The 20,411-nt window shown below is 35.4% G+C and overlaps 1 protein-coding gene across 6 annotated transcripts in view; it reads right to left on the reverse strand.

The window, feature by feature from the left end:
• The window catches only part of LOC113508610 (disco-interacting protein 2), a 98,363-nt gene that overhangs the window by 24,286 nt on the left and 53,666 nt on the right, over positions 1-20,411 (reverse strand). For 5 of the 6 annotated variants that reach the window (XM_026891734.1, XM_026891727.1, XM_026891725.1 and 2 more), the window contains exons 3-4: positions 15,666-15,746; positions 1,532-1,660 (exon numbers count right to left, since the gene is read on the reverse strand). In XM_026891734.1, the coding sequence (XP_026747535.1) occupies positions 1,532-1,660; positions 15,666-15,746 (210 nt within the window). The remainder of the gene's footprint in view (positions 1-1,531; positions 1,661-15,665; positions 15,747-20,411) is intronic. The other variant, XM_026891740.1, reaches the window with a different exon arrangement.

A 20,411-nucleotide genomic window follows, 5' to 3' on the forward strand; every position in this document is an offset into this window, starting at 1 on the left:
TCTAACACGTTTGTACGAACAGTCTAGCTTTATCAAAAGGACTAGATTCGAGAGTATTTTCTTTGAAATTTCGTGTTGGGAACATCAAAGACTATTGTGTATCGGTGACACGCTGTGACATCGAATATTGTTGGCTCTCAAAGTTTGAGATTTGATATTGATAGAACATATATAACCTACATGATTTACTAAATATTAAATCGACTGAGGTTTCTGTGGATAAGATATTTATAAAGTCTTAAAGATATGTCATTTTTTAGTTTGAGCAGATACCGAGAAGTTACTTTTTGTGATATTTCTTTGACCGTTAAGCTAACAAATTCAAAACGAGATCGTATTCAACAGTAACGATATTAAAAATTCTTACTACGACGCAAGGCTAACTTCTTTTAGGAACTTTTAAAATCTATCTTCTGGCGGGTAGTCCGAATATTGGAAATACTGTAAAGCGCGTAAACATCAATAAACAGATATTATCACAAACCGAATCACACGGATCAGTTATTTCACTTTTAGTAAACGTGTCACGGAAAACTTGTATATTGAATTTCTTTGACCTTTCTTCATGTTCGGATATCTTTATATACATACTAGCTGTGCCCCGCGGTATCACCTGCGTGAATACGTAGGTCTCATTCCCGGTGCCTTTATATTATTGGGGCAGAGATGGGATCTAACAAATCACTGTCGTAACTAAAGTCAGGGTAACTTATATTTCTTCTTTCATAAGAGCTTTCTCTTGACAATAACAAATACAACTAAAAAAAGAATTAGCAAAATCGGTCCAGCCATTCACGCGCAGGGAATTAGGGATTTATTTTTATATAGGTATACAAAGGTATCGCTGTGTTTCTAAATGGACCACTCTATAATATCACTTCAAATAAATAACAGCCAACAGATAGATTAAATGTTGTCCTACTACGTTAACACACTGTATTCCTATTATATTGTATTTTATTTATCGTAATGTTAAATATTGACAGTTCTTGATTATTTTCAGACACATTTTAGAGCATGATTAATCACCGCAACAAAAACACATTCGAATTAACTGATATTTAAATGATAACCGTTTTACATTGAGTTTTCATTGCTAACAAACAGTCGGTTGACTGTTGAAAATTGATTAATTATATAAATTTGCGATCGTTGTGAAGCTTTAAAGTTTCGAAATTCACAGTAGAATAAATCTAACTATATCCTGTTGCGGAAAGTATATTGTAAAGGTTAAATTAATAAAAAAACCGGTTGAGTAGAAAACACGTCTAAACAGGGATCAAACTACAGGATATTTTTTTAGAACAAATCACGTGGGACTCGCAAGATGATGTACAACGTTTGACAAGATTATTAACATAACTGGCAATACTTTATTATTTCTAAATTTAGATTTTATATGTTACAAAACATTCGTCACTTTGGGTATAAACGGGAAAGGAGTTCAAAACTGCTTAAAACAGCACCAGATTAAATGGCGACCTATAAAACAACTGCTAGTCGTAAGGTTCAGATAGTGTGCGGTACTTACAGAGGTCATGTCTCTCTCGGTCAGGGCTCTTGGCCATCATGGAGGTCCTCTTCGAGGGCATCGGCAGCGAAGGCTTCGGTCTGTTCTGCATCTCCGCCAGCGCTTGCTGCACAGCCTCCTGTCTCACTTCTGGAAAACGACTCACAGTTAATTGTTGTTGTAGTAAAACAAAAAAACGACACATGCAATTCTTTGTCAGGACTAGTTTATTCTAAATTACTCAAGGCATAAATTGAATTGAAAAGTTAGTTATTTTTTTACTCGTATCTGTAGATCAAACAAGCAAAATAAACGAACAGTTTTAATTTCCAACACCGCCTGCAGAACAACTGAAATCCAAACCTTTCTAAAAAATTACTACATATTTGCACGATTTTTTATATCGGAATCACTGTTTGCGTTTAATTAAATGATTCCGTGGAATGCATTTCACAAACGCTAAGCCGGAAATGTTACAAAACTAAAGCGGAGGAAATAAGAATGTTCTCAAAGGATAACTACACAAAGGCAGCCACAAATACATGCATTCTTGTTTAAATTACTGTTACTAATTACTACAAATGTGTTCAATACAGCTAATAAATTAAGAATACAGGATTATATAAACAAAAGAACTTGACTTACATGATCAGTTTATTCGTATACTCATACTAGAGATTACTTTTACTGAGTCCAAGAAAACAAGCTTTTATTCCATTGAACAAATTTAAAATGGATTTTATTAAGATGTATTCACATCACTGTATTAAATTACATTACGTAGATTGCACAAACAAAGCACACATGAAATGAGCGTTCAGAAACTGCTCAATAAGTTAAATTGCATTTCATTTAAGCATTAACAATTTCGATTAAAAGTTTCGGACTATCAAATTTTGAAATACATTTTCTAGTAGGAAAATTTTCACTGACGTGAGCGTTAAATATTGTACTACTTAAATGTAATGCAATGTCACTTATTACAGTTTACTTAATGGTACTAATAAGCGATGACTTCATGCATGACATGCCAGATTAGTGCAACGTGTTAGATCACGGATGGTTGCGGTGAAGACCCCGATCACATTACACTAATAAAGGGCGTACCACATACCATTTACAGATAACAAGAAATAAAATGCGGCGATAATATTAGTACAGTGTGATCTAATCCGTAAGATCTTAAACTAAAATGAAGAAACAAGATACTTCAAAATATTCAATAGATAGGTACAGAGAAAAGATATATCTATGAATTGTACACACCAGAACAGAGCTATGAAGAAAGAAAACAGTTTTACATATATAAGATAGAAAATTTTCACCCAACATATAATAAAATAGAATAATGAACGTAGCTTTTTATAAATGAAAAACAATCTGTAATTGTAAAGATGAACAACAACATTGATTAAAACATTGACGTTGGTTCAATGTATTTAGTACGCGAACGTCTAGAGCAGTCCATACAACCTACAGGTCCCACTTTCACATCCAATCAGTGAGATTAATCAGGCAGACTACCTTACGCGACGACCAGATACAGGTTCCCAGTAACTATACCAGAGTAAATTGGTTTTGCAATTAGGCAGTAACGTTGTATATAGGTCACTAATAGTTAATTGCTAATACCGTCCTAAGACGAAACATAGTCCGTCAATATACCTAATCTAAAGGTAAGAACAATGCTTTAATTACAGTCTGTGCGTTGTGATTACCTGTCTTGGTTATGGTGTTGTATGTTGTATTGTTAACCCTCGTAGATAGGGCAAAACAACGTAATATTATTCAAAACATCAGACTTGAAGTCAGAGCAGCATGCAAGCATGAGTACACGAGTAAATTTCTCGTAATTTGCGTAACCTCGATGTGCATAGAAACAGTGTCAAATTAATAACACCAGTTTGCGTTTGCCAGTCGTGCCAACAACATGATTCGATACAAGTGAAAGACGACTGCGGACCACAATTGAATTTACAATAAAATTAAGCTTTTCAGGCTAAACTATTGTTACAATGATATTATTTATAATTAGCACGTAACTACGACAGATTTCTATTTGTTTGGTGCTTTTAATTGAAACTCTAAAAAATAAACGATTTCCGTGTTTGGTAAAGAAAGTGGTGGTGGGTAACAACTGGTAGCGAAGTGACAAAATTGATATATAAGTAGGACTCGCAGGCCCTCCTACCATGAAACCCCATTGCTTTCAAACATTCATATAATTTATCTGTTGTTTTAACCGCCTCAAGCGTCGGCGAGTGCATAATAACAATACTCGCTATCGCCTATGACTTCACGCGGCTATTAACGACACTCAAGGTCGTCCGCGAGTCTGGTAGCTGGTTTTTGTAAGTTGGACATCCTATCTATTATACGCTTTCTGGTAACTATAAAACAATGAGATAATATAATGAGAATGAATATTCATACTGAGTACCTACGTTATAACATTTTTACGTTGAACAGTTATATCGTAATGAGTTTCGTTTGAATGAAGTGCTCAGTTTTAAGTCATTTTGGTACGTGGACAGCATTGAACGAGTTTTAATCTCAAATGTTTGAGTCGTTTCTTAAGAGCAAGTGTCAAAAGCAAAAGCGACATTGCTTTGCCCTTTCATACTAGTCTGCAGTTATAAGTTATTAAAATACGTGCTTTAACTTTGATACAATTCAGACAAATTTTAGTCGTGTCATAATTAAAATGCATTCGAATTGTGCACTTACGTTTCTTATTCACTGAATACGCTTCGAATGTTCTCTTTTTTTTTTTAATATTCATAACGATGCATATCAAAAACGTCAGTTTCAATCGGTAAAGTGATAATTCATGTATCCACGCCGCTGTGACAGCTGGAGCGAAACAGATGGCGGTTTATGACAGATATTTAAAGTGTGCATTCATACCACCGAATTATTAAGCCTAACGTTAGAACCTGTCGCAGATTTGGTCATTTATGTAGCCGATGCAAATATAGGTCTTTCCTGGGCATCGGCTTCATAAAAACTGATTCGCGTCTTAATAATCAGCGTCTTTAAAAAGCATTTGAACCTCAAGCTGGGTTCAGATCAAACATACCAACGGTTAGACTTAGAACAGCATTTTTTCTTATATTTTATTAGAAAAATGGTTTAATGAACAACAAATGAATGAGCGATTGTTTATCTCTTTTTACAAAAATATAAATTGACGAGTAAGGGTTAGAAAGAGCATTCGCTCGTTTGTGGAAAATCGGCCTTTACAATGAAGTAAGTTTTGCTTTTTACGAAGACGTTCAGTGCCTTTATAATACATGTCATAGCGATCCTCGGTAAGATCAAATAGCGTGTGTCAAGATTGGAGTGACGTCACAGTTGCCTCGGTTCCCGTATTGTTGACGCAGGCTCTGCGCTGCATGCCTTCCTTATTGTGAGTACGTCGTAGCCACTCACGAATACCGCGACAGTTTGTAAAACGTCTCGTCTGACGGTTATTTTTTGTTTGGAGAATATTTTTGACCATTCTATTATGCGGTATCTGAAACCATTTATTTTTAATACTAGCTTTTGAATTATTGTTTGTGTATTTAAATTAATATTAACGAAAACGCATGCATTTATGTTCAATGGTTTGACGTTTCAACCAGGCTATGGTCAAAGGCCCTTTTAAATCGCCATTATCTAATTTTAAAAGTTAAGTTTTATTAAATGATGTAACTCACGCGTATTTATCGGGGTAGCCCGACTAGTTTCGGACCCAACCGGACTCCTTAATCAGGAGCAGACGCGGCGGGATCGCGAGTCGTTACATCATTTAATAATGAATCATTCTCACGACAGTTACTATCAAAGTTAAGTTTTGATTTGATTTCATAATTAACTATTTTTTGTATATAATTTACAGGGCTTATGAATGATTTTTTATAGTAAGTGAAATTTATTTCATGTTATACCACAGCAAGAATTCAAAGATTATCTCACACCTATAAATAGTGTATCTTTCCCAAGTATCGAAGTCAAACTACAACTACCATAACTAAACTAACTTTCTGATATCAATATAAGTTTGCTGAGAAGGATGATCTACTCTAGTCTACGTTGAGCAGCAGTTGAGCAAACATGGGTACAAAGCCACTGTCATTATCTGAAGCCCTAGTACAAACATTGTCGACGACCTTTCAATTGGATACTTTTATGTACTTTCAAATACAATTTCTCTATATAAATTTTGAGGTTAAAGTATACAAAACTTTTTATGGATAACTAAGATCTTTATGAATCCTCAGTGCAAATATTATATGTTACTTAACAATATGAAACTTATTGATAAATTTAGAGTTTACGATGTGACTACAAAATTCTTTTATGAAACAACTAAGTTCTGGATATTAATTCTCCATACATAGTGAGAACGTGAGCATACAATACAAAAACTTGTCCATTTGTATTAAAGTTTAGCTTCTGTGGACTTTAAAGTGGGCATTCCGAGAAAAGCCGAATCTGCATCGATTGTGTGTGTCATTCGTTCATTGCTGTAATGGACGGCACGCGGTGGTTGTACGTTGATTATACTGTGGTACCACCTGCCCTCGCTTGGCAACGAACCGCACTGTGGTCACCACTGTTCTCCACTACTTTTCGTTACGCTATTGATATTATTTTAACTGCGAAAGCTTTTCAAAACAATAGATATATTTTTTATGTGACAAACGAGCAGATGCGACACCTGATGTCAAGACACAAGTGCGTCGCCGGCTTTTTAAAATAGGATACACTCTTACTTCTTACTTTCTTGAAGGTTCAAAGAATATTTCAAACAGCTGTAAACTATGCATATTTATGCGTGAACTTGTAAGCTGAACAACGATTATCAAGACTAGACGTTCAAACGAAACAAATGCAGCCAAATTATATTTCGTTGTGTTCTGAATTCTGAATTCAACGCAAAATGGCAGCAGTAATAAATGCAAATTATATTTTCACCCAGTATTCAATGACTAACGACAGTGCCAGTATGAATAAATGCACAGTCATAAAAAACAACACGTCGTTATACGCTTGTCTGTCTGTCTATTGTTTGTCTACGTCGCGTGCATCTAAATATCTGTATAAACGTAGTAATAACATTAATTGTTTGATATGCACTCGTATACGTTACTTTCGTTTGTATGCAGATACTAATCAGCTAAATTCGCACATATGGAACGCATTTGTTCGTCAAATGCTTTCTGAGCGAATTCTACTCAATGGACACGTATTAAGGTTGATTGTTGAATGTGAAGGGTTCGGAAGAAAGTGGCCTGTCTCTTTGTACCGCAATTAGGTCCAGATGTTAATGTCGTTGAGCAAGTCAGAAGTCGCCACTGATAATTGATCGGTTTAGAGAAAGTGAAGGCTTAAGCGGGACTATTTTAATTCCACTTAAATCCTAATGCCTTAATGGTTAGCAACGCACTGAGTACAACCTGAAACTCTTCTTTTTTACTAAAAGAATATTGGTCTCCCTAACTTTTTCTAAATTATGTATTTTAGATAAGTAGTAGTTTACCTACCGTGTTGATACAATTTTCGAATACCGATAAAGGGAATGGATACATATGAAACGACATTTGATTTAGTAATTCAATAGATATCAGCTATTTAAGGCATGCTCTTATCCTGTGCATAATGTAAACTGTATGTCGTGCGTCTAGACAAAGCATTGCTACTTATGAATAACCACTAGTCTATCAGTCGAACTCTTTTAAAACTAAATCTATTGCGAATGTTGAAGAACAATTGTAATAATGATTTTAAATTTATATTAGGCGCTAAATGTTGACTGTTGAATGTTGACCAATTTATGCTTGTATTTCTTTATTGTGTCTTGTCTTGTATCTTTATATTTAGACTACAACTTCTAATACCGATGAGAATTAAGGGGATCACGAAAAAGCAAAAAAAAATATTAAAAAAATACTGCCAGAAGTTTCACAACCTTTCCACGTAAATAAAGTCGCTGGCGTAGCTAATTTCTTAAAAAACCTAATTACAACAATCTAACTCCCACCATTTTTAATATCAATTTCATTATTCAATATTCAAACTATAAAGTAATTAATAAATTCATATCCTTGTACATAGCGCTCTACTCCCAAACCGTTGTTTGGGTTCAGTTTTATTTTGTCAGTTGATTGGTGTTCCCGCGATGTTTGTATAGCGTAGGTGGTAACGACACACGTCTGATTGCTTCCATTTATAACGGTAATTGGTCACCAAGTTAATGTACTCCCGTCGTGTCACTGCTAGCCATCACTATAATTGGCCTCTATTTGTCAACTTTGCGAGTTTATTGATACCTATACCTATACAAATTTAAGGGATGTAATTATGTTTTTCTTTTATTCGGGACCTATTAAATATAGGCAGAATAGCTGTATAAGAAATGATTAACTTTAATTGACGCTACGAATTGTAAAGTAAAATTAACTTCAGACTTTCGTAAATGTTTATCTGTAGCTAACGAGTCAGTGTGATTAATGCGTGAATGTTAAACCATTGAACAAATTTACTATTCGGTTTGTCTATACCCCTGCCATTGTAAAGAGGTATTCTTGCTGACTATTTAGTTTAGTTGTAAATTTAAAGGAATTTCACAAAAAAATCGTCTCTGCGGATAGTTATTCGTCGTTACAGCTAAATTTCTTATAATATTCTCGCTCGACATAATCTACTAAATATGACCCCTAGATCTAGTTCATCTGTCACGTAACTCAAACAAAGTCAAGCAAATGTTACTTGGACTCTACATTCAATTAAACTTATTCCTAGGACATTACAACATTTGCTTTGGTAACACAATGAGTTGGGTACTTCATAGAAATTGTTACAAATAAGACTTTCACAGATCTCTACGTTCAATGAATAAAGGAACATAATAACCTATATTTAGTTAATCAATGTAACCGTAACATAAAATACCGGACTTATTTTGGAAGGGTTGAATTGAAGGGGAAACACAAAAATCCCCAACTGGTCCTTCACTTTTTATTGCTATAGTACGCGGACACAAAAGGATAGGTACAGCTTCACTATTTAAAGGGTCGGTCAAGTATTCATATTATTTTATTGACCTTAACCTGGATTAAGGCAAATTATTTATAAAGGCGACGCGCGACGGTGTGATTTGCTTGCTGGTCGTGAGTTCAAGAGTAGGATTTTTATTTTGATCCTTACTAGCTGCGCTACTGCGTTGTTACCTGCGTGCAAATGCCGAACTTTTAATATAATAAATGTTAACAATACAGATAAAACATCATAAATAGTAATCCACTTAACAGGCTATTTCATTCGCTTCCTAGAGGTACAAAGTACCTGTTGATATTAACGTCAAAATCACCTTAATAAAAGCTTTCTAACAGTTGCTATGGTTACTACTATCTTTGTTAATATCCTGATAATACCTTATTGTGTGAGCGAATCAATCCCCCTTTTCTCCTGAAAACTAGCCTATGTCCTTCCCCAGGCTTTACAATAGCCGTGTACCAAGAAATCAGTTCGAGCTATAAATAGTACCGCCTTACGCGACTTTCTTTCATAGGTATATCGAAAGAATAAACTGCTTTAATCCAATATTTGTTTTCAATATTAATTGATCAGGTCTGCTAAAGTGTACTGAATATTTTTGCATTATTTATCAAGTAGTTCATTGTTTATAAAATTTCCAGTTCACGAAATTTTGTTGCCAAATAGTGTACATGACTTTTATTCAGGCCTGATTTTTACGGATGATCGATTTTATTAAATTGTTTCCAACTCCAACAGTCAGACGCTTTAATTAGTACATGGTGCAATGCAATCAAAGTACACAATAATTTCCGCTTGTAAAAACACGGACATTTTTGAGCCTATTTATCAATCAAAATAATGAGTGATTGGCATTACATTCATTATTTTACAGTCGATTGGAGATCGAAAATGTTTTAATTGTAAGTATTGGACTCATTACGATAATGAGATTTGTATTAATGTTCGGCGAAATTGTAAAGACTCGTTCCCGCTTGTTAAATAAGGTATCTTAAGCAGGTATTGCTACAGAGTTGCCGAACAACAATTAAAAAACGTCCATGTTGTGTAACATCCTAACTTTGCAAGGCATTCAACTTGATGAAGCCAGAAAAAGAATTCTATTTCTAACTTTGCTAATGGACCTGAAAGAGTAAAAAGTCTGGTAACTAAATTTAGCTAAAGATAAACGTTTCGAAGTCATTATTTATGACTCAACAACTCTCAAAATAACTCTTGTAATAGTATTTTTGAGAATATTTTTGTTTCTAGAATTGCGTAGAACGCTAATCGCATTCTAAGGAAAAAGCACGGAACCTTCCCAATAAGTACAAAAGTATATGAGCCACAAAATCGTCGTCGTTGAAATGAAATACCTCATCGCATTTTCAACGCTAAACAACTTTTGGTCAGAAATATTTTGTGTCATTCTATCGCCGACAAATATCTGTACCGTGGCCCGTGGCTCAACCGCAAATATTTTGAACGGTCTATGAGTTTCAATACAGACCGAGTCGCAGTGGTCAGTCACTATTAAATTCTGAATAGCCTTCGAGACTCTATCCCGCCAAGTGGAATTTGCGTAATTCAAACGTTGACCGGTTTAAAATAATTCAGGATACCGCCGGATATATTTTAGTCAACGTAATTATTCGTGTTTGGTTTGAGGTATTGCATTCAACAATCTATTCAAGGTATTATGCAACCGAGAGAGAATAATAAACTAAGCTAGTTTCCTTTGAAATGAGCTTGTAAATAACTGCAACTGGGGAGATGCGGCTTCTGTTTCTAACACTCTAGACGCCAGCATATACTTGCTTTAACTTTCATAATTGAATTTTGATAGTTTATAAACGATTTTGGTTTTTTCAACTGTCAATGTTAATAACCAAAACCAAACTGATAACCAAAATAATATGAAATAAATAATAAAAATAAAAGTATAACATGCATCTAATTCAATGGACTTAAAGTTATAGAAGATACAAATCTTTCAAAGATTTTGAAAGTCTTGGAAACCAATTTATTCAGAGAACTCCAAGAAATCGCGGAAAACAGAAATTTGAAACATGGGAATCGTAAATAGTAAGGATTTCATATCTAGGAGAAAAGTGGATGAAGCAACAAGCAGTTCCAGGAGGAGTAATGATGGGCAAGTGTATCAGGCTAACTTATTGCCTATACATATCAGAATTATCAGAAAATTACATATTAAAATAGTTGCTGGAATTTAGACCTGCAACTGTGTGCATAATTATTCAATCTTTGAAACCCTAGTTCACATAAATACTAAGACCTTTGTTTAGTCCTAGCAACCGCATTAGGTTAAGTAACCTGTAGATTAGTGTGATAATTAAATAAATAATCATGAAAGCTGCGAGTTGAATGATTTTGTTCCGCAATATCCATCTGTGTCACAAGAATACTATTTCTACCTTTGAAAAAGCAAAAAATATGGGCAAACGTCCCGTTTTATTTGAACAGGAGTGTATAAAGCTGTTCATACGTTACCAGATTATACGGCGCGACACCTAGCTGTATTGCATCGGTCGACGCCGGGGGCGAGCCCGATACGCGGGCCCGTGCTCCGTAGATACGTAGCTACAGCTTAATACAGTGTATCAAGTCGTTTAATAGAATGTCATATAGACGGCAATATAGCGACATTTAGACTAAATAGGATAAACTCTAGTCTCTGAGGATAAGTCCCGGATTACGTGCATATCCCGGTGTTAGGTGTCGAGTCGGTGCATTATGCTGTTGCGTCGATAACATAGTTTACTGCTAATATGTATGGCTTACTTTGTACGTATTAAGGTAAATCGATTATGTTTGTAATTGAGTTTTACTAGTAAATGTGTAATGACTGCCAAGTAATAAAGTGGTTATTTTTGTTATTCGTGTTGCAAAATTCTACGAGACCCGATGTATAAAAAAATACATGAAATTGAGATGGCAAAATCTATTAAAATGAATTACTTACGTCATGGATACACATAATCTATACATTAATTAGACGTGGTAACACGACGGTTTAATGTTACACTTTGTCATTTGATTACCTGTTCATGACACACACACAAAGAGCAGTGTCCGATGCAGTAAACTGTCGGCGAAATTAATATAGGAGCTCATGATGAATTAATTTGGAATTGCTATTATTGCACAAGTATCGATCATGCTACTCACGGAAATTGAATCGTTCAACTAATTTGTGAAGGATTATACCTATTGAGCTGAGTGCTAGTGATACAGCTATTAATGATTTTGGATAATAGGATCATAACACATAACTTGGAATCATGGTCATCACTAATTTATAAGGCCTTTCCAAATAAGAAAAAAAAATGCTTTATTGTGTCGTTTAGAGATTCTCAAGGAAATACAATATACAAGTATAACACTGAGGGTAAGTGATAAAATTTTCACGAGAAATGGTACAGAGATACCGAAATTAACAAGTCAGTAGCTCTTTGATTCCCACGGGCGCGTACAGCGTGTAGCACAGTGGCATACCTAGAGTAACTCACATGAACGGGTTCGAAAGCCCACCCTTTGTTTATCCCACAATAAAAAATCCCACTGGAGGTATAATTCACGAATTTTTGAAGGCAAGCTACCTTGTACGAAACGTCCTTTATGTACTCTCGGATAGCAGAATAACCACTCAAATTACTGTCTAGAATAATACTTAACAGGGTGCAGAAATTCTTGTTACCCTTTTAGAATAACAAAAGAATTAACAGAACAACTAATACTTGCTTAAAGGGAGAAGAAGTGTAACATAAATTGCAGCAAATTATATGATTTTGGCAAACAAAGCACATTTACTAGCACGAAACTACTTAAAACTAATCTTAGCATTCTCCTGCTCCTACTGTATAGCATCTTGTACCGTTTCACCAAAGAGCATTACTGGATATGCATCAAATTTATAACATTACTCTATAAGATCTTCAACATTAAGCAAGTTCCCTGTCTTTCATGAGACAACAAATGGGAAACTGAACAGAATCGCGGAGACTAAGCGCTATCAACTAGAAATGTACTCACAACCATGTACAACTAAGCAGTGTATAATGTTCCACTGCATTTTGTTAGAGTGTTGCGGACTGTTAAATAATAGATGCGAGTTATGAGCTCCCACAGTGGAGCCGTGGCTACTGCGTTGGTCTGCGGTAACACAATAAACCTATATCGTCTGAAAACTTTGCTATATTTTCACGGTCGTATTTTTGTGTAGCTTCAGGATTTAAAAAGTTAGGTTTCCAATAGACCGAACGTTTTAATATTTTTTCTCACCTTTACACACAAAAAATGTTTTGTTTGTATTGACGTTTATTCGCATTGTTAAGGCGTTCATTTCATATAACATTAATGTTGCTCGTGTACCATGTTTGGCGAACTTTAGATATACGAAAATACATTTTAAGCTAGGAGCTAAGTTTATAACAAACCTAAGTTTTGACGAACAACTTTGTTGCGCATAATAGCTTGTAAGCAGAAATACGGTGCACGAGATGCTGGCACCAAAGGCGTTAAGATCGACAACTATATTGGAAAAGTACAACCTATGAGCGTACGAGATAGAAAACGCTTGTTAGTAACAATATTTCAGTAACTGCTATCCTAGGTAATAAAACATCCTGGAGCTTTACAAGTTTTAAAGTAGGTGTATATTCTCGGTAGTTCGTCTTCAGAAAATATAACACTTAAAATGTTACAGAGATCTCAGAGTTGTTATTACTTTGCTAGAATAGTTCTTTTAGCTTGTTAAACTTACAAGTTGTTTACACCAACGATCTCATATTTGAACGCAGTAATTCGTTAATTATGGCTCACGATAGTATAATCATAAAATAAAGCATCATGTAAATGCGGTCGTTTCCACGCATTGTCCTGTCTTTTTATAAACGTTAAAAACAATATAATGATAGTGGTTGTAAAAGTAAACATTGATCATTTTAACCGTCACTTATTGTAAATGTGACATTTATGACAGAAACCGTGGAAGCCGCAGCACCTGCAGCGCAAATAGAGCGTAAACTAAAAGGTCTGGCTGTCTGGAAGGCAATTTAAGTATAGGTATCAAAACGACCAAATCTTTAACAGTAAATGTTGGCGACTAGAAATTTCAAAGCGACCAACTTTAATGGTCAGGTGCGACGCGACGCTCGCCGGGAAATTCACAAATCAAAATAAAGGTGATGCACAACGCAGACTACCTTCACCGTTTTATACGAGTCCAAATTGAATGTACACCGATAGGGATGTCCTTTTCAATTGCGTCTCGGGTTCGTTTCATGGAAGCCCTTTATGTTTGCCTTTCATGTCTGTGACGGTAACCGCTTTCAAATTACACTACTATTTGTATTTCAGTAAAAGTATATTCGAAATTGACGTCAGAAAACTAGTATGAAGCCAGAGTAGTAAAACTAAATAGGATCTGTTTTGTCTGTTGGCAAAGTATAATGGAGAGCTTTTATATACCTTAAAGAAGCCAGTGTATGAATCATAGTAGGCGTGGTAGTTACACCTACGACAACAGGTAATAGAATGTTATGCTAAACTGTTACTAGAAAACGTGTCTGTTTTCGCTTTACTCCACTTAAAGAAAACTGTATACCGTATACTTGTTAGTATTTTATAGATAGTACTCGTGAATTATTAGCAATTGCGGAAACAAACATTTAACGTGATAATGTTTACTAAGTAATTTTTTTGTTTTGTTCCTAAGATAGCTAGGAAGATAAGAAAATCACAATCGACTCAAACAATGTGTTCTATATCTAGGAAGTATTTATAGTGACTAATTATACACTACTGTACTATACCACATAAAATAATCTAGATAAATCATGAGTTTAGCTAATTACAAGGTAGCTTATACCTCTTGGCATATATAACAGTGCTAATTTATCCATACCGTTATATGGCCAATGTGAAATGAGGTTTATTGAGATGAGATCAAATGAAAGGATACGAAGACCTCCATATTACATAAGTATATTCATTACACATTGACATGAGTCAAACATAAAAAACAAACAAAATATTGGCATGACGTAACAAATCGGTTTCTTGCGTAACAATTTTGTTTATAAAAAGTATACAAAACCTTTAAACTTAAAGAAGTATTTTAAATCTTGACGTCAATCGGTTTTATTGCATGCCATCTCTTTCACTTAAATAAAGCGACAGGTAAACATTTAAGACCATGTCAAAGTTCGGTTACGTTTCAGTATTCGGAGAAAAAAATTACATGTCAATTTTAAAAGTGAAATCATTAGTAGTATTTAAAATCTTTTTCCCCGTAAACATGTGTTTCGATGTATTTATGCATCAAAATCAATATACACGACGTATGTAAATAGAAAGCCCGATTGGGACCAGTCGCACCGGTTATGAGACCACTTATTTGCAACACGATTATATTAGCCCGAGTCGATTCCGGTACGCGAGACCTTATACTATTAAATAAATCTGCGTTTTGTTACATAAGCAAGTAATGAGTAACATTACTGAGTACTCAATACTCAGTATATCGCTACTACCTAATACAGTGACGTCACGAAATACAAAATATCTCGCACACACATACCTTAAGTTTAAAATAATATAAATTACATTGATGTCACGTGATACTTAAATAATATAGGAAATATAAATAAAGAAGAACGTTTAAACCAATTACAAAACCAAAAAAATGTTGGAATGATACGTTAACCCTATACCAATAGATACATTATTTAAAGAGATACATATCATACGACAGCACACCGAAAGGATCACCAACCATGTTTTGAGAGTTCTTAAAGAGATATTTTCTAGTTTTAATAATCAATGTAAAGGCCTAATATTTTCACTCAAACTATGTTGAAAGTTATTAAATTGTAAGGTTAAATTCAAGGACCAAAAAAAAATATTAAAATAGTCAATCTGCTTTATAATCCACGTGCTAACGATATAAATCAATACTTAAAAATCGCATATAAAAGAAATACAATAACAATTCGATAACAAAAAAAAGAAGCAAACAAAAAAGGTTGGCAACCCTACACAACACCAATGGCCACCGTTTACGAACACAGCGTAACTCGTAACTCGTAAGGTCCGTTTGAATGTGACTCACCTGAGTGGTAGCGGCTCTCGTTCCGCGTGAGTCGCCGGTTGGTCCTCCCGGGCGGCGAGCGAAGCGCCGCGCCCGACCTCACTGCCACCCGATAAACAACCACACGGACACGTGACAACACACACACACGCCACACGCTTACTGACACACGACGCCACAGATTATAGAAAACGAAGTTTTGAAATCGGAACCGAAGACGCGCCAATTTCTTTTAATTAAAAAAAAATTGTTCACGAAATTTAATCACAGTGCCTAAACAATGTTACAATAAGCGTAGTCACGATTAAAAAAAATGTTTCAAAATTTATTTTTCGTCTAGTGACTAGATTTTCAATGAACACGCTCGAAGAAACTTGTCTGTAGCCCCTTGTGCCTAAAGTGTTTTCGATTCCGAAGTCAAAATAAGTAAGTTTAATTGTCATTTTAATTTGTGTATACAAGAATAACAACCATTAGTAAATCGTCTGAACACAAAATAATGGCGCTTAATACTATTGTTATGTTACACTATGGTATTTCGTCCCGTATAATATCCACACTATACAAACATGATTGTAAAAATTACACACTAATTACAATTTATCGTGTATTTAGTAACTACTAGTACCTAACAACCACATTTTACCTACCGGCACTATTATATGGATATAATTTATGCGAGATACGTATCTTTTGAGTTTGTAAATAACACTTATTTAGTCATGTTTCTCATTACCAAACAATGTTTAGAACGTAATGTTTTATGGCGTTTTAAACCCTCACAAAAATCTATGTCATTAAATAATCCTATAAGGAAAGATAAAAAAATACTCCAGAGAGAAAATAATGGGCAAAGATTTTCAAATGATATTATTTAAAATTTTAAACCTTTATTTTTTTTCAGGTTTTTTTACTACATTGATCATACAACTTTAGGCATTATAACAACAGTACAATGCCAAGTAAGCAAAGAGAATATGCTACGCAGACAAATCGTCTAAAAAGAAAATACCACGCCGTCAACAAAAAAAATAAATACTTTTTTTTGATAGTTTTCTTTTTTTAGTAGCGAATGTCATTGACATCAATTTGACGCGGGCTTATTTTTAATGTCGAAAAAATGAATAATAATTTCGTAAAATACGAGACCGACGTAGACATCGAGCGTTTGGACTCGGATATTATCGACGAGCACCTTCGAAATTCGACAGTAGTGTTACAAGATATTTTGCAAGATGCAAGATATGTTGACGTCGATGGTGAGGGCGGAGTGCCGTCGGAAGACGAGGACAGCAATGAGGACGGTCACATGTGCCAACAATGCGGGAAGATCTACAAGACAGCTAGCACACTACACTCGCACTACCTACTCATGCATCCCAAGAACGAAATAGAAGGGCAATGTGTGTCGTGTGACAAGAAGTACCCCTCGCTGCTTAGCCTTCAGAAACATATGCGCTATATGCATCGCTACAAGCATCGCTGTAAAGCTTGTTACAGAACGTTTTCAACACCAGAGCTATTGTCTATTCACGGAGAGGGGTGCAGTAAGACTGAGACGCCATGTTTGCAGTGCAACAAGGTATTTGATTCGCAACTCGCTCTACGAAACCACATAAAGTATAAACATCCGGAGAGAAGAAACCACTGGTGTGAGCTGTGTCGCCGGACGTTCACGACTCATCGCAGATTGATGAACCATAACGCGACGATCCACCCTCCGGGCGCGACCAACTGCAGCTGGTGCAAGAAGACCTTCAACTCGGTGACGGCGCTGCAGAGCCACGTGCTCTACAACCACACGAAAGGGGGCTCACGATGCGCGCAGTGCCACAAAGTATTCGCCAAAAAGATTTGTTTACGAAAACATCTAATTAAGAATCACCAGTACAGTCTCGGTAATTGTTATGACTATGAAACTAACTGTGACGAGCAAATGTAATGTCAGTTTTATTTAATAAACATTATTTTTAATGTTATTTTTATTTGAGTTTGCATAAAAATATTTAATAAATGCGATTAGTATAAAGCAATAGGCAAATAACCACTTAATATGATATCAGTACCAGTTAGCACTTTGGTTTGAATATATGATTAAGTACTAGTTAAAAATACTTATCAAATGACCTCAAGTGCTTAATTGACGGAATATCAATTTTGATAATAATAGCTATTAGTGCCGGCAGTGTATCGGCACGCGTCACGCCGACAACCCAACCATGACGCGTTAAAGGTCGCGTTAATAAAATATTAATATCCGCACGATATCCCCCTGGATAAAAATATCCTCCAATGGTATCACACAGTCCTACTCCTTCGCACCTTTTTGTGAGTCCACAGGATATTATCAGGAGCGACAGAAAATTGATTTTCGTAACGGCAAGCGAACCTTTGCCGGCGAGAGCGAAACGAAGACTAGATACTATAACGCTCGGGCCATGAGTTAGCCGGAAATGTAAATTTTGAAGTTGAGCTTTGAAATAAAAGTGAGTTTTATAGCTCTGGGAGGTTCCGAGACAATAGAATAATTAATAACAGTTTTAGTTTGGACTGGCATGCATAGCTACCGTGGTTAAAAATGACATTGCCATTGCTATTACGCACTACTCACCAAGTAATAATAAAGCCGGCGCTTGAAACAGTGCTAAATATACGTTTTGCATACCGTTAAAAAGAAATGCGTGTCACTCATCAAACACAACAATACAGATATCACAATATGGACTTCGCTGTAGCGCTTTGAAAACACATGAATTAACAATATCCACGCCCGATGAGCACTATGGCTGACTTAACAATGATAATTACAACCGGCTTGACGCTGTTTTGGAAAAAATATACTCGTAGCTCGTGTTCAGACAACAAATTCTTATTTGTCAATATAAATTTTTGTATAAATGTAATGAAACTTATGTAAACACCGAATATCACTTATGCCTTGTTAATTAATATTGTTCTGGCTCGTCCGGCCGAATACAGTAAATATATCCTTGCATTATTGGTCTTACAAGGAATTTCGCTCGCGGGCCGCGAGCCCGCTCTTACCCACTCTAATCGGCTCATCAGACGCGGCTTTTCTCATTTATTGTTTAATACGAGTTGTAGCCAGACATGTTGTTTGCGTTGCATGAAAAATAAAGAAAATGAAGATTTCATTGTGTAGAGTTTGCGGAACTAATTTCGTATGAGTTTATTGGAGGTTCTATTTTGTTTTAGCATTATGTTCTCCGTACAATGCAAGTGATTAAAATAAATGATTTCGGATGGAACTGCAATTCATTGGTAGGTACTCATCTGTCTCCAAGGTTTTAGATTACGGAGAAGGACTCCACTGCTTGTGATAGGCACGTTAGAAATCCGGTGGGCTACACAATAAGACTTTTCAATAAAAATAACACATTAGAATCTACTTTAAAATTACATTGTAAGCATCATTCCGGAGCACCATAGTATCGACAATAGATTTAATAAGCAAACACAATAAAATTTTACGAGAGGTAAACACAGACAACTTTCTACAATCGTAAAGAGGATTTAATCAAAGCATGTTATCGATCTCGGGAAGACGTGTAGGTATTCCTGGCGGTCTACACAATTAGAAGTCGAATGTCCAGTGGTCTGGTGCTCAGACTATTGAAAGGACAATGATCGTCGACTCTCTGTTGGCAGTTATGTTTTTTACCAAAGAATTCAATGTACCTACGCTCTCTACCTCGTAAATATTAATGGTAATGTGTTTTAGCTCAACTAAGTAAAATGTTTTGAAGATAATTTTACCACAAATTTATGTAGGTTCAGAAAATATTGACCAAAAGTACCGCGAAGAGAGTAGAAAAAGAAGATAAGCTTGAATGAAAGTTACTAAATAATTAATCAGAATCCGGTTATCATTAGATTAGTCACGGCTGATTTGTTTTTTTTCGACTCTTATTACTTAAATGATCGTTATAAAGAGAAAATTGCAATTAAATATCTGATATTAAAGAAAATAAATTGTTTGCGATAGATGTTTGCATCACAAACACGTTGCGACACAGCACTGGCAATAATTTGGTTAGCGCCAGCCAACGTGTCGAAATACTATTACGAAGTACAAAGATCGGTTATTTCATTTATGTCCAGGCTCCCTTTGTAAGCCAAACAAACCCGTAATAACGGGACTCTTTTATGAAGTTACAATTTTTCATTGCGATTGCAGCGCACGTTGCAATATTTGCAATCAATGTTATTAACACTTGTATCGTACGATTTAAGCGATGTTAAGAGTAATCGCGGTGCTCCTATCATACAATTAATAAAATAGGTTACTAGTTTCTATCAGAGCGGATGAGTTAACAGCCTGCCTACTGATACAGTAACAACCGGTAACTATTCTTAATAGCCATTTACGCACTGCTGCAATTGAATCGTACTGGTAAATGGTATGATACCTGACATGAAGAAAACACATAAATTACTGTGCCGGAAGACTCGACGGCTGAATGTCAATCTATGTTTTAAGTGCTGTTATGAAAGATATTACTGAGTAAACGGGTGTTTAAGGTATATTCGTTTCTTATAATTTTCAAGTGAGTAGCGGTTACTGCGTGCGTGAAAACGTGTCTAACAAGTTTATCAGCGATCATTATTTCACAATCTTCTCATTAAGCTAAATGCTACTAATTTAATAATAGTGAACGTTGATAAGCCAGTAATTGAACACGAACAGTCCGGACAAGTGGGAATCAAAAATACCCTTACACGGAATATTAGACAGCACGTGTAGTT

The sequence above is a fragment of the Trichoplusia ni genome, chromosome 1 (assembly GCF_003590095.1).
Source record: "Trichoplusia ni isolate ovarian cell line Hi5 chromosome 1, tn1, whole genome shotgun sequence".
NCBI lineage: Eukaryota > Metazoa > Arthropoda > Insecta > Lepidoptera > Noctuidae > Trichoplusia > Trichoplusia ni.